Source organism: Gracilinanus agilis, chromosome 2, assembly GCF_016433145.1.
Source record: "Gracilinanus agilis isolate LMUSP501 chromosome 2, AgileGrace, whole genome shotgun sequence".
NCBI lineage: Eukaryota > Metazoa > Chordata > Mammalia > Didelphimorphia > Didelphidae > Gracilinanus > Gracilinanus agilis.
The window spans coordinates 505,632,385-505,648,057 of record NC_058131.1 but is presented as its reverse complement, the minus strand read 5'-3'; the positions used below and the strand labels follow the sequence as shown (position 1 = coordinate 505,648,057).

At 37.0% G+C, this 15,673-nt stretch overlaps 1 protein-coding gene across 1 annotated transcript in view; it reads left to right on the top strand.

Moving 5' to 3' along the window:
* PPP4R4 (protein phosphatase 4 regulatory subunit 4) overlaps positions 1-15,673 on the top strand; it is a 118,952-nt gene that overhangs the window by 475 nt on the left and 102,804 nt on the right. The window contains exon 2 of the mRNA XM_044665031.1: positions 2,199-2,272. Within this exon, the coding sequence (XP_044520966.1) occupies positions 2,199-2,272 (74 nt within the window). The remainder of the gene's footprint in view (positions 1-2,198; positions 2,273-15,673) is intronic.

Sequence of the window (15,673 nt, the reverse complement as noted above, 5' to 3'; positions counted from 1 at the left end):
CCGCAGCCGCTGTCCCCGCGCCCCCCATCCCACCCCATCCCCCGGAGCCTGCCCCCAGCCCCTCGGACCCATCCCATCGATTTCCATTCCCGTGGACCCCTTTCTTCGTCTTCCCGGGGCTCTCCCAAAGAAGAGTGCGGGGTCCCGTCTCATTCCCCCATTCCCAGCCTCCCCTTCTCATTTCTAGGAGTTCCAGGAGACCTGAGGGTGGGGGAAGGGGTGAGAAGAAAGCACCTGCCCCCGTTCCACCCCACCCCATCCCATTCCATCGATCCGTCAACACTCCTGTATTTTTCTTCTCTGCGTCTTCACAGAGAAGAGCCTGGGGTCCTGTCTCACCTTCTTCCCCCTATCCCCAGCTTTCTTCATCTTTAGGGATTCCAGTAGACCAAGAGTGGGGTAGGAGATGAGTGGAGTAGAAGGCACCTGCCCCCATCCTATCTCTTTCTGTCAGTCCACACTCCCGTATTTACACCCTCTTCATCTTTGAAGGACTCCCCCCGAAGAAGAGTTCAGGATCCTGTCTTACCTTCCCCATCAGCCTCACTTCATCTTCATGGGTTTTTAGGAAATCGAGAGTTGGGCCCATCTCATCACCCCCAACCCATCCTATTCCATGGGTTCTCATTTCCGTGGTCCACTCACTAGGGCTTAATGGGGTTCTCCCAAAGAAGAGTGTGGAGTCTCATCTCACTTCCCACCATTCCTAGCCTTCCTTCATCTTCAGGGGTTCCAGGAGACCAAAAGGTAGGAGTTGAGGAAGGAGGTGGGAAGAAAACACTTGCCTCTTCCCATCCCATCAGTCTACAGTTCCCACTCTCTGCATCTTCCTGGGACTCCTGCAAAGAAGAGTATAGGGTTGGGATAATTCCATTTCATGTTTCTAGTACCCCCTCCCCAGTCATCCTTAGGGACTTTAGTAGAATGAGTGGGTAGAAAGAACCTGTTTCCATCTCATCGAATTCAGTATCATCAGTCTACATTCCTTTATTCTCCCCCCTTCTTTGGTGAGGGCTATCCATAAAAAGAGTCCAGTGTCTGGGCTGGCCCCTATCCCATCTCTCTCTCTCTCCCTCCCCCTGTCCTTCTCCATCCTCCAGGGCCCCAGGAGACCGAAAGGGGAAGGATGGGGGGAGGGGAAGATGGTCTCATTCCATTCCAGCCCCCACTCTTGAGAAAGAGGAGTTGGGCTGGGCAGGGGTAAGAGTGAGTATAAGACCCATTCCATACTATCTCAGTTCCTTGGTCCCTTCCCCTCACTCATTCTCCACAGTTCCATCCCATCCTCTCTGCCCATTTCTACATCTCACTCCTGGTTAGTCAGGGGTTCCTGAAGGCCATGCTGGGAGAAGGTGGCTAGAAAGAACCTGTTTTCATCCCCCCAGTAATCAAGGGGCTTAACAGAACTAGGGGATAAAAAGAGCCTGTCCCAACTTTATCTCTTCTCTTGCCCATGGCATCTATACACACTGCCCCCCACTTCAACCTGACCAGTAGTCAGAGGCTCCAGCCCTCTCCATACCCTCTTTGCCTTCTTTTCTCAATGGCTGCCCCCTCCAGGTGTGGAGGAAAACCTGTACATTTTGTGTAGGCTTTCCTGTTCCTTCTCTTCTTGCCCTTTTTCACTCCCCTCCTTTGGTCTGCTTCCTACTTTTTCTTTAGAAATCTGTGGAGGAAGGGAGGGTACAGGGTACCTTTCCCAAGGGACCTATCCCCTTTGCCTTCTTCCAGAGCCTCAGCCCCTGTGCAGAGAAAGGGTGAGGAGGGGAGTGGGTAGAAATAGAGAGAAAATATTTCTCTCTGATTTTCTATTGACCCTCTTTACACCACTGGAGCCCTTTTTCTTTGCTCCCACCTCCCAGGATCTAGAAAGAGGAGATCTCTGAGAGTAAGTAATAATTAGGTGGAAGAAAATTGTTCTCTGGCTTCCCACACTTGAAAGGAGCTTTTTAAGCCATAACCCCTGTTTAATGAATGGGGGGTTGGGAGGGAAGAGAGATTTCCTTTCCTCAGCCATTTGGAATTTGAAGTTCTTCTCTGATGGGATCTCATTGATTTTTCCATTTAGTGAAATCTATTTTCACGGGAAGATAAAAATTCTTACTAGTATTTAGCTTTTGGAGTTGGGGGAGATGGGTATATATCTCAAAGTTGATCCTGAAAAATTGTCTACATAATTTGTATTTCACATTTGACAGACACCAGAAGAAATTGAAAGACTAACGGTTGATGAAGAACTCAATGATATTGAAAGGGCTGTTTATCTACTCAGGTATTTCTAAGTCTTACTTTAAAATTGCTGATCTTTTCCTCTGACAGCAGAAATGAATGTTTAGTGAATTTTTTTGAGCTCTTTACGAATCGGTTGGCATACTGCTTTTGAATACATTTTGTGCTTAGGTGCATAAAAAACTTCATAGCAATATTTTCATCTATTTTAATAATTTGTAAATACTGAAATCTATAAACACTTTGTTAGAGTGAGTTCTAAATGTAGTTTCAAAGATATACTGCATAAACTGAGTTTAATCTCGTCTTTTTTTTGTCTCTTGCATTTGCTTTTATAAGTCAGTGAGTTGCCATGGGAAATAAGAACATTCAGCAGCTGATAATTATATTCCTTGTAGACTGCCGATAATATATGTATTTTTACTTTGATAACAGAATAAAGGAAATTAGGTTACTGTTTAAATTAATTATTTTACCACATTAGGTACATAAGCTTGATAATCTTAATTGAAAGTGTTTTATTTAGTCAGCTGTCTTTTGGGTTTCAAATTTCTAGGATGTTTCATAAACCCACTTTTTAACATTGAATCAGATCTTGAAATCTTGATAATCTAGTATTTTATCTTACACAGTTTCCTTACTGTTTTTTTTTTCATTAATTGTTTTTGGTAGTGTCAAGTTTCTTATTTTTTCTTGAACTGTTTAAAGGTTACTTTTCTAAGTGATATTAATGTAGTGATGCTAAGACTAAAGAATAAATATCTTTCATATTGGAGTCAGAGGAACTGGGTTCAAATCCTACCTCTGATGCTGGTGACCCTGAGCAAGTTATTTTTTCTCCCTGGTCCAGAATTTTTTCATCTGTAAGATTGAGGGAATTACTCTAGATGGCCTTCTGATTCTAGGTCTACAATCCTTATGACTTCCATTTCCCTGATTGTTGTTTAAGCTGACACTGATATCTGGAGTTATTGATCATATTTCAATCATGCCATTAGTGTGTTTCTAATTTTCTCTTTTCTTCAAACAGTTTGTAGATGCTAATGAAAATTTATAGGGTGGTTTTTTGGGGGGCCCTCTTGGTACATTTAAGAAGGACAAAAAAAATGCTAAAAATTGTGTGAATTATTCCTAAATTTGCAGTTAAAGGGGAAAATAGTGGCAAATTTAAGTGTGTGTTTATATTGGTGGTAATGGTGGTGTGCTTCTGTGTGTGTGTGTTTGTGTGTATTTGCTTTGGGGCAACATTTGGTAGAGATTAATAGAGTGATTTATATGTTTTGATTTTCTATACATCTCCAATTGAATTACTTTTTCCTTCACTAACTATCATGAATAATCATTCACCTTTTCTAATAGTTAATAATCTTTTTTATGTGAAGGTTTGAATAAAATCTTAGAGTCTTATATTTAATGTATATTATTTAGGTAAGAAACTAAGATGTATGATTCCATTGGTATAGGGTACCATATGAGGAAATTCCTATTACTAATGCAGGTCAGTATCTCTTCTGAAACTTATAGTGTTTGAGAGTTTAAAAATTCATCATTACAAATGTCTTTTGTTTAGTAGGAAAATGGTGGCTTACAGTCAGGAAATTTAGATTGTTGCCCTACTTACCTGGACAGAAGAAGCTTTATTCTAGTTATCGGAGACTTTCTGAAGATTGGATTTTTTCATTTTGTCCAACACCACCTCCCCCAACCATCCCACTCCACTTTTTTGTGATATTAGGACTGTTAAATAGTTTGTCTGGTTTTTTTCTTTTTTTTCAGACTCGGGACAAAACATAGTTCTGGGACTTAAAGTCTGTCAAGGATAGACTTTTTCATTCTTACTCAACTAGAGTCTTAAAGGAGACAGTGTTCTCTTAGGGGTGATGTATTTTGCAACTCCTTGCAAGGGGACTTAGAATGAGAACTCATTTCAGTCTTTTTTGCTCTCTTGGAACTATTTTCCTGTTTTCCTTATTTTTCTCTACTTCCTAAAGGAAAATGGAATTTCACTTAAGTCAGTTTTTAAAGGGATGAAGCCATGCTTGACTATTTAAATTTTTTATCATATTTTTGATTTGCTTAGCATATGTTTATTCAAGAGTTTACCTCTATAATATCATAATGTCCTTAGCTCATATGTTTCTTTTTTAATTTTCTTTCTATTTTTAACTTGTTCATCCTGTACTTGATATTTTGGAGTAAATACTACTGAGCTCTATTTTCTTTTTCTCCTCTTAATCTTCCTCCATTTTCTTGAACATAATATTCTTGGTTTTTAGATACTTAATATTTTCCCTCCCTATCAAATCTATATTATTTTCAGAAATTTCTATTTTTCTATTTATACATGTCAGGTCCTTATTTGTTTTTCTTTTGCATATTCTGAAATTGAGCAGGATAAGACAGTATGGAATAGTGGAAAGAACACTGGACCTTCAATCAGGAGACTGAGGTTTGAATCTTGGTTTTATTGTTGATTGGCAGAATGACCTTGGGCCAGCTACTAGCCTACCCTTCATTTCCTCATCTACAAAGCAGGAGTAATATTTGTTCTACTTACTTCCCAGAGTCATGAGAAAAGTGCTTTGTAACACTTAAATCATCATATAAGTTATAGTTACTGTGAGCATATTAAGTTTAGGAAAGTCAGAAATCAATACTAAGGAAAATGCTTTGAACATATGATTCCTTCTACCATTTGGACAGTAAATACAATCCTAGAAAATCTTTTCCTATATGAAGTATTTGATCAATAAAAGTATTTTTATGCTTATGAAATAACGAACTACACACTAATTTGCTCTCTAATATAGGGTAACTACTTTCAAAGCTAATAAGTCAGGCTCTAGAGTGTTTAAACATTTAAAATTGAAGTGCTTTTGTAGTGATATTGTATAAATAGAATTTTAAAATCCCAAATAGTGGTATTTTTGCACTGTAGTGAAACAATTTGCCCAACTTTCATAGGTTATAGGGTTAAAATAACAAAACAGCCTCTTTTTCCTGTTCTTTCTTTTCTTTGGGATTCTGGCACACAATTTAGAAATATATATAAATGCATAAAATGTGTTAGTATTTTAAATTACTGAAGTTTCTAAAGGCATTTTTTTATCATGAACTTCCCTGCTCAAAGACCTTTGGTGACTCCCTATTGCCTTTCAAGATAAAGTCCAAATTCCTCAGTTTGGCATTCAGAATTCTTTAGCTTTTAGTCATCCTTTATCTCTGACTCCTATTATTTCTCCATATGAAGCTTTTGCACCAAATAATCTCATTATCTTTAGGACATAACATTTTTATTTAATTGAAAGAACACCAAATGAGGAATCAGAAACTGTAGGTTCAAGTCTTAACTCAGACACTTTCTAGCTTCATGAATATAAGCAAATCAGAACCTCTCTGAACATTAGTCTTTACTTATGTGCAAAATGGGCATTATAATACTTGCTTTCCATATCTCACTGAGTTGTTTTGAGGAATGTATTTTGCAAACTCTAAAGGCATTCTAAAATGCTAGTTATTATTCTTGCATTAGTTCCTTTGTTCATCTTGTTCCTCCTGTCTGGAATGCCTTTCCCCCCTCCCATCTGCCTATTCAAATTTTATCCATATATTTTTTTTAAACCCTTACCTTCTGTCTTAGAATTGATGCTAAGTTTTGAATCCAAGGCAGAAGAGTGGTAAGGGCTAGGCATTTGGGGTTTTGATTTGCTCAGGGTTAAGAAGTGTCTGAGGCCACATATGAATGCAGAACCTCCCATTTCTGTCTGGCTCTCAATCCACTGAGCCATCTAGATGCCCCTTTAAAGTCCAACTCAAGTCCCTCCTATTCTAAAAGGCCTTGGGTGATAGTTCTTATTTGTACTGATTATGCCACTTTTTACTTGTGCATATGCCCTAAATTAATTTGACTAATAATGATAGTTCATATTAATATAGCATATTAAAATTTATCAAGTCTTTTAAGAATTAGAAAATTCTTAATCCTTTACAATTTCATATCATTACCTACTTGTTTCTTGTATGTATTTTGACTTCCTAAATAGATTGTAATCCCTTGATGCTCAGGAATTATATTTTATGTTTTTATTACCCTTTGATGCCTAGCATTGTATTATGTAGAGATGGTACTCAGTATAATTAAATGTATCAGATATGTTCCTTTTTTTGAAGATTGCCTTCTAAGAATTAAACCAAATTGATTTTTCTTCTCATTGTACAAATAGAAAGTTCATTTCAACTTGTAGATGGTGATTATAATGACTATTTTATACTTTCATATTTCTTTGCTTCTAAAGTGCTCTAATTACTTTTCATACTTGATGTGACAGAATTAGAGATTTGGAATTATGACAGACTTCAGAGGTTATCTAGTTCAACATATTCAAATCAGAAACCCAACCCACAATATCCCCCAAAAGTTATTATTTATTTAGCCTCTTCTCAAGACTTCTTTAGGTACAAATTACCAAGAAATTATAACAATAACTTACATAGCATCTTTTTCATGGATGATTGCTTATAATAGAATTAGTCCATATGGTGGAATAGAAAGCACACTGGCCTTGAAGCCAGAAAGCCTAGGTTTCAGTTCCAGACCTGATCCTTAGCGGAGCTTAGGGGACTTTGGGTAATAAACTTCTAATCTATAAGCCTCTGTACTCTCATTTTTTAAATTTCCTACCATAACAACTTTAGGGTTTGCAGCTTATTTAACCATCTGAGCCTCAGTTCCCCCATCTATAAAATTGGAGATAATATTACATGCAGTATTCCTCCTTCACAGGGCTCTTGTTGAAAGTCAAATGGCATAATGTATATAAAGTGATTTGAAAACTTTAAAATATATAACTGTGGGTTTATTATTATAGAAGTTATTAGTTGGAATTAAAAATGCCACCTATCTCTAGCCACCAAAATTTCAAAAGCAGACAAGTAAATGATAAATAACAGTAACAAAAATATGTTTTAGTAGTTGCTTAGTAGCAAATAGGTGATATTTAGCTACTAATAAGGAATAACATAAGGCAAAATTATCCCAAGATACAGATGAATATTTTAGCAGAAATTATGTCAAGAGCATCTTTATTATTGAACTATTTTACAGATTAAGCATTTTCTGGTTATGGTACCCTAAAGGGGATAGTGCTTGAATTCATTTTTATGTTGCCTTTTTAAAAAAATGGATCCTGCCATTTTTTATTTTGTATTTTACTAGGGAAATTCAGATAAAGTAGAAAGCTCAACTTTTAATTTTTGGCTTGTGGAAAGTTAACATTAAACTTTGACCTTTTTACTTTCTCTTCCCATTTTCTAGGATTAAGTGCTGCCCCCTAGTGACATCACAGAGAGATTTCTGCAGCTGGAACAGTGGAAATAAAACAAAACAAAACTGCTTCTATCTACTGTGGCTGTTACTTATCACTGGATGTAACTCCCTCACCCAAGAACTCCAGCACCCCTCTCCTCGAAGTACAACACTAGAATCTGGGTAGCTATAAGATAGTGAGGAAGAACTGCAGTGCTTAGGGTTGCCATTTAGCTTTTTTCAGTTGTCTTACTTTTTAAGTATCCATCCAAGTTGCTCTGCAGACAGAAAACTGACACTTGGAAGTTTTTTCTCCCCTTCTTTGTAGTCTTACGTCGTGCCATTTCCTTTCTTGTCTCCACTATTCACTTTGTTTCTCCACCATGTTTTACTTTCAAGGCCTAATCTGGTTCCATAAAGCTTGTTGTGGCTAAGCATTTTTTGGTGGACTGGAGTAGTTGGTATATTATAGTTTGACTTCTTTTTCTTCATGATGCAGTAACAAGGAGATAAATAATAACATTAATGAGTGATGCTGCCTTGGTTCTATCCCCTTAAGTTGCTTTTTATTCCTACTCTTTGTTTTCTTCTCCTTTGACTACTATTTGACATTAGTGAATTGAGGAGCCAATAGTGGTCCAAAGGATACCCCTCATCAAACTATTTTAGGAGTCAAAAGTATGACAAAATCATTTGAAATTCCATTTAGTTCTTTATCTTCTGTATACTAGGGAAATATGGTTGTCTGGAAGATTAGTCCTGGTAGTCCCCTTTTCTCTTAATGACATCATCTTCTTTAAAAATGAGAAAGGGAGTTTTTATGATTTGTCTTTAAGCTATCACCCTTGTTTTCAAATACAGATATCCCGTAGTATTTTTCTACAGAAAAGATTAGTTATGCAATTGTACCAGTTTTTGCTTTAGAGTTGGAGGCAAAAGCTAATGTTGGAAAATTGCTCCTTTTTCTTTGGAGGTGCTACTAGCAACAGCTTGACCTCCTGAAAGGTATCAAGGGGTTCTTTTTTTAGAATATCCAGCAGATAATCCTTATTGTGAAGAGGTATAATGATGAGTTGCTCTTCTACAAAGGAAGTAGGCATCTCTTTTTTAAAAAAAATTAAGATTAGATAACATTCAGTACTCATTGGAATACTGAAATAATGAATTGCAGTGCAATTTTACATCTCAGATATTGAATACTTACTGCGAACATTGAGGACAAGTCTTTTTTTGGCCTGCTTTAGTCCTCAGTGAAACATGGATTGCTTGTTTTGGAAAGGTTAATAAATAGATATATGAAGACAGAGGAAAGAATATTGGAAATTTCCCCCTCCCTTCATCTGGCCTCCTGGGGGCCTTGTGATGAGGAACAGCCATAGCCACAGGAGGCACCTGTTTCCTTTTTTCTTACTCAAGTTGTGGCTTCAGAAGGCTCTCCCTGTGATAGCATCAGTGGCAAACAGAATTGTTCTGCTGACTTCAGGAAGAGAAGTAAAAAGTTTAAAATATAAAACATTTTCTCTAAGGTAAAAGTAATCATAATCAACAAGAATATTTCTTTACTCTTACTACCTATACTGGAAAGTCTAGAACTTGGCATATGAACTAATTAAGAGAGAATTGAGAATAGTTATCTTTTATTCCTGATATAGTTGTTTATCAAAAATACCTGAATCCTAAAATATACTGTGGAAATCCTTCAGTATGCATCATTTCATAGATTTGAATGAAGCAGGAGAAACTATGTGCCTTTGAGATGTAACCATGCAACATAGAGCTTATATGACATGGCTGATCTATAGCAAGATATTTAATCCTTTGACTTTCACCTTATAAATTTGCTTCATTCTTTATTAACAATACTATAGTGTTGGTCAAAGCAAACTATGATTAAAAACGTTTTACAGAACTATATCTCTGAGTAGAGAACTCTGTGTTGTATGAACATATAAGTTCATGGGATTTAGAGCTGAAAGGGATTTTAGAGATCATTTAGTCTATTTTCCCTTTTTTTACTGAAGAGGAAATGGAGGCCCAGAAAAGTTAAATGCTTTCCCAGGTCAAGTGAGGAATAAGTGGAAGGGCTGGTATTCAAACCTAGTTAAAACTATGGTTTTTGCCCTTAAGTGTTTTTTACCTTATAGCCAAATATTAAACATTCCAGAAAACTAAGGTTAATCAGTCAATTTAAAGTGTCATCTTAGGGGGATACAATGAAAAAAACGAGGCAGTCCCTACTTTTTGAGTGGACTTAAATTCTTTCTAGAGAAAATACACATTCACACATACTTAAGTGTATAATAGTATGTATCTGTTTATATGTGTGTAAATACATATGCCTATATGTATGAGTACATATATTTATATGTCTGTGCATATATGCTATTATATGAGCAGATATATATATGTGGATACATGCAAATAAGTATAAACATGCATGTTTATACACATGTGTATACTTGAGAAATACAAGGTGATTTAGGGAGGGAAGAAAGTAGTATTTGGAGGTAATCAGTGAAGATTTTAGGTAGAAGGTAGTACTTGAGCTGAGACTTGAAAGAAATAAGGAATTCTTTAGATTGTAAGAAGAGAGAATCTTTCCTAGTATGGAGGCAACAATGCAATGGCACGAAGATGGGACATATCTAGTACTATGGGTTGTGAGGAAATTCAGATTTGTCCCCAAAGCAAAGCCATGTATCTACACAGTTAGTATCAAAAACTAGATTTCCTGCTTCCAGCTTTGAGTTAATTTTATTATACTTTAAAATGATGCTTCTCAAGAACTGATTTTTTTTGTGATAGATTATAGGAGAAGGGACACCTTTCAGAATTAGGACTACCTCAAGGGCCCCCCAACAGTTCTTTCAGCAGAAGGGGCCACTTCTCAGTTATGGTCCCTTTTATAGTGTGGTGTTTATAGTATGGAAATGCATGAAAATGTGATATTCTTATTCTTCAAATCCTTCTTAAGTTGTCAGGATTTACAGTGTAATTGGTACCTCAAAATCTCATATTTAACAAAAACTGTTACTGTTATAATAATGCATAAGTAGTATGTTTTTCTTACAATCATATAGAGTAATAATAATGGCAAAGATTTATAATGCTGCTAAATAGTTATCCTGTATGTTAATATTTTTAAAATTATGGCTATATGGAACACATTATTACTAACTAGAAAGGCAGTATTGAAAAGACTATGAAATTGGAATCAGAGAATTTAGTTTTGAATGCTAGTTCTGCGCTTTACTTGTAACTTTCCATAAGCCGCTTAATCTCTTTGGCCTTGGTTTCCTTTCCTGGAAAGTGAGGGGTTTGTGACTGAATTATCTAAGCCCTTCTAATTCTAAATATATTTAACCCCTTATTGCTAGAAACTTTAATGTTAAAATTGTGAAAGAGAATAATGCATTTTCTTAGTTTCAGTGTAGTACAAATTCAAACAGGTTATGACCTAAAAACATATTTGTAAACTGGTCCTTTGGAATTCACAAGACATTTCCCAATAGAAATGTATGTGGCAAAGTGATTAGATTGCCAGCATGAGTAATTGAGACCTATTCCATCTGAAAAGTCTTAGGGGGCAGCTGGGTGGCTCAGTGGATTGAGAGCAAGGCCTAGAGATGGGAGGTCCTAGGTTCAAATCTGGCCTGGACACTTCTCAATGTGACTGTGGACAAGGCACTTAACCCCCATTGCCTAGCCCTGACCACTCTTCTGCCTTAGAACAAATATACAGTATTGATTCTAAGACAGAAGGTAAGGATTCTTTTAAAAAGTCCCAGAGGGGGCAGCTGGGTAGCTCAGTGGAGAGAGAGTCAGGCCTAGAGATAGGAGGTCCTAGGTTCAAACCCGGCCTCAGCCACTTCCCAGCTGTGTGACCCTGGGCAAGTCACTTGACCCCCATTGCCCACCCTTACCAATCTTCCACCTATGAGACAATACACCGAAGTACAAGGGTTTAAAAAAAAAAGTCCCAGAACTTTTCATGGAAAAAATGTAGAAAACTATTGCCATAATATTATTAAATGAAATGTGGTTTTTAAAAAAATTCAGTATCTCACTGATCCAGAGGTGACTTATCTAGGAATTACAACTGTTCAGAGTATAGCTTCCAACCTGCAAAGTAAGCAAAGAAACTGTTGAGCAACCAAAACAGTTAACACTTAAACAGCTGACTTTGTGGGAGGGATTTCAAAATTCAGTATTTTTTTTTTACAAGAGATTGGATGACATCAGTGTCTTATTCAAACAAAATGATTCTTTTCACTATTTAATGAAGTTGAGAATTTGGGGGAAGGGATCTCTAAATGTCTTCTGTACTTCTATTATATTCCTTAGACTCTCATATAGAGCCTGTCTACTTTTATTTTAGACACAATTCCAGCTGCCTGATTTTCTTGTTCAAAGAATGTCAGGAGCACCATTGGAGTGAGGGAGATGAGATAAACTAGGTATAGGTACATTGACAACAATGAAAAGTCATGATGAGGAAGATAGGAAAACTATGAAAAACAGACCCTAACTGAAAGCCTTCAAGCCTGAGTTCTTACAGCAGAATGATCAGTTCTGAACATCTAGGAAGGTGTTATTGATAGTTATCAAGAGCAGGTTAAATCACTTTCATTATTAACTGATTAAGGTAATAGGAAAACTTGAAATTTATTTTAGATATTCTAGACTTTCATCAAATGACTGAAATAAAATTTTAGTACTTAAAAGATTATGCATCAGTTACCTAGAATATTATGATACTGTATAAGTGAGATATATAGTATCTTGTATACTAATTCTTGAGGAAAACTGAATTTAATTAGAAGAGGATTGAATAGGTAGTGGCTTTTGGAAATGAACTGTATTTCTATACACTTTCAAGGGATTTCTAAACTAATGGAAGTGTTTCATTGTTATGTCTAGTTCATTGGAAAACTTGTAGCTTTCCTTTTCCTTGATGTAAATATTGCATTAAAACTTCTATTTAGCAAATTGGATGTCCTATAGTATCTTAAACACAGTGTGTCTAAAATGGAACTCATCTTTTCCTCTAAACTCTCCCTCTACCTTCTCTATTACTGGAGAGGAAACCACTGCATTCTTAGTTCATCAGGCTCCTAACCAGGAGTCATCCTAGATTCCTCACTGTCTCATACCCCCTATATCCAACCTTTTGCCAAGCCCTGTTGATTTCGATTTTGTAACACCTCTTGAATATACCCTCTTATTTCTTCTGATGCTGCCACCACTCTAGTGCCAGACCCTCATCACCTCATATCAAGATCATTACGTAGTTTGCTGGTAAGGCTGCCTACCTCGTGTTTCTCCCCACTCTGATCCATTCGCCATTTAGCCACTAAAAGTGATTCTCCTAAAGCACAGGCTGATCATGTCACCCATCTACTCAATAAGTTCTACTGGCTTTTTCTTTAATCTTCCAGGATTAAATACAAATTTCTCTGTTTAGCATTCAAAGCCCATCATAATCTACCCCTCTCCTAACTTTCTAGTCTTCTTTCAGTTCACTGACCACATGTACTCCGATGCAATTACACTGACCTTCTGGCCATTTCCCAAACAAAATACTCCATCTCTTGGCTTAGTATTTTCTCTGGATGTCCCCCATGCCTACAATCCTTGCCTACCTCCGTTCTGACTCCTGATCACTCTGGCTTTCTTTTAAGCCCCATCTCTAGTTCCACTTTTTACAGGAAGCCTTCCCCAACCCCTCTATCTCAGTGTTTTCCCTCTGTTAATTATTTCTCCTGAAAATGGTTTGTTTATATATGTTTCCATGCTGAGTATAAGTTCCTTGAGGGTAGGGATGATCTTTGGCCTCATATTCCCAGTGTTGCACATAGTGGAGGCTTAATAAATGTTTGTTAATGAATTAATAGTACCTGGGCAAGAACTGAGCAGAAGGATGTTAAAGGATGGAAATGTACTTGTGTATATTAGTAAAAGAGGGGGTTTGGAAGCTTGTGATCCCAGTTGGAAGTTTTGTCCCACTCTGACTCTGCCAGCCACTAGATGGAGCCATTGACCCGGGACGGCTTAGTTGCTACCTGTGGGTGTGAAGGAAGAGGAACCATGCAGAGCAGCCTCTGGTAGTAAGTTGGGGGAGGGGGGACTTCCAAATTCAGTGCTCTTGTATTTTACCAGAGATTGGATGACATCGGTTTATTATTCAGATCAAATGATTCTTTTTACTTTTTAAAAAAGTTGAGAATGTTTTAGGGGATGACTAAATGTCTTTTGTACTTCATAGCCCTTCCTGCTCTGGAGTTTTGGGCTGGAATGAGTTCTAGGCACAAATATAATCAGATTGCTGGTATTTATGGCCAGCTGAAAGTGTTTGATGAGGGGAAAAAATTGGAGGGTTTTAGTGATTAGCTATCTCAATATGAGTTAACAGTGATTCGGCAGCCAAAAAAGGCCATTGTGGCCTTTTAAGTAGTTTCAATATATCTAGAATGAGAAAAGGAATAGCCTTACTATATTATTATGCCTCAGGTGGACCACATATACATAATTGTTTTCAGTTCTAGGTGCCACATTTTAGGGAGAATATTTATAAACTAGAGGATATCTAAAAGTGAAAAAATTGGACACCATAATTCTATGAAGATAGCTGAAGAAAATGGCAGTTTTTAACCTTGTGAAGAAAAAGTGGTAATAGAAGCTGGGCAATAGCTGTTTTCAAGTGTTTGAAAGTTTATGTAGGATAGAAGTATCAAATAAGCCTGAAACACTCGCAGAACATTAACATTATATGTAGTTTTCTAAGTCAATCTGCTTCTGGTTGGGATCTTTATACAAACATCCTTATGGAGGACTTCAGTGACTCTTTTTCTATTTGAGTTTGATACCAATGATGTAGAACACTGGTTAATTTGTACTACTTAGTCCTGAGAGCAGAAATAGAAGTAATGGGTAGAAGTTACAGAGGCAGATTTTTTTCTCAGTATAATGAAAAACATACATTTTATATCTGCTTAAAAATACATTGGGCTTTTGTTGAGGTCCCAGGTTGCCCATCTCTTGGATGCAACTTCAAGCAACTTTTTAGGAATGTGTTAGAGAGGATTCTTGTTCAGCTATAGGTTGAACTAGATGACTGCTTAAAGTCCCTTCTAGCTCTGATTCAGTTAAACATTAAATATCTACTATGTGCAAGACCCTGTGCCAAGTATACAAAGAAAAAAACCTCAAACTGTCTATTCTTTTTTTTTTTTTAAACCCTTAACTTCTGTGTATTGGCTCCTAGGTGGAAGAGTGGTAAGGGTGGACAATGGGGGTCAAGTGACTTGCCCAGGGTCAAACAGCTGGGAAGTGTCTGAGGCCAAATTTGAACCTAGGACCTCACATCTCTAGGCCTGATTCTCAATCCACTGAGCTACCCAGCTGCCCCCTAAACTGTCTATTCTAAAGGAACTTATGGTCTATTGGAGAAATAAAAGATATAAACAAATAAATATAGCACAAGCAAATTTGAAGGAGAGCATTAATAATTAGGGGGATGAGGGAAGCTGTGGAGAAGTGACTCCATAAAGAGGGCAAATAAATTTGGAGTTAGGAAAACCTGGATTCCTCACTTCTAATGCTGACTAACCTATATGACTGTGGCAAGTAACCTTTCTGAGTCTCAGCTTCCAGGTCTGTGTAATGGAGTAATAGTTGTAGTATCTGCTTTATAAGGTTATGATATTCAAATAAGATTATGTAAGTAAAGCACTTGGCAAACTAAAGTGCTAGATAAATGGATTCTGAGATTTGGAGATGAAGCAGTATATTATGGGTAGAGAATGGATTAGAAAAGGGAGAAAGAGATTGATGGTAAAGAGACCAATTAGGGAAACTATTGTAATAATTACAGTGATGACGGCCTGAGCTTGGGTGGTTGTGGTATGAGTGGAGAAAAAAGGAAATGGATTCAGGAATTGAAAATAGAATTTGGGAGAAGAAATAAGTATATGCAAATAGAATTTATAGTAGTCCCTTAAAGATTTGGCAACTAACTGGATGTGGGGGAGGGTGGTAGACAGTAGTGAAGAATCAAGGGTGACACTAAAGTTGTGAACCTGAGTGAATAGAAGGTTATACTTCCCTACTGAGAAATAGGGGTTAGGAGAGGTAGTTTTG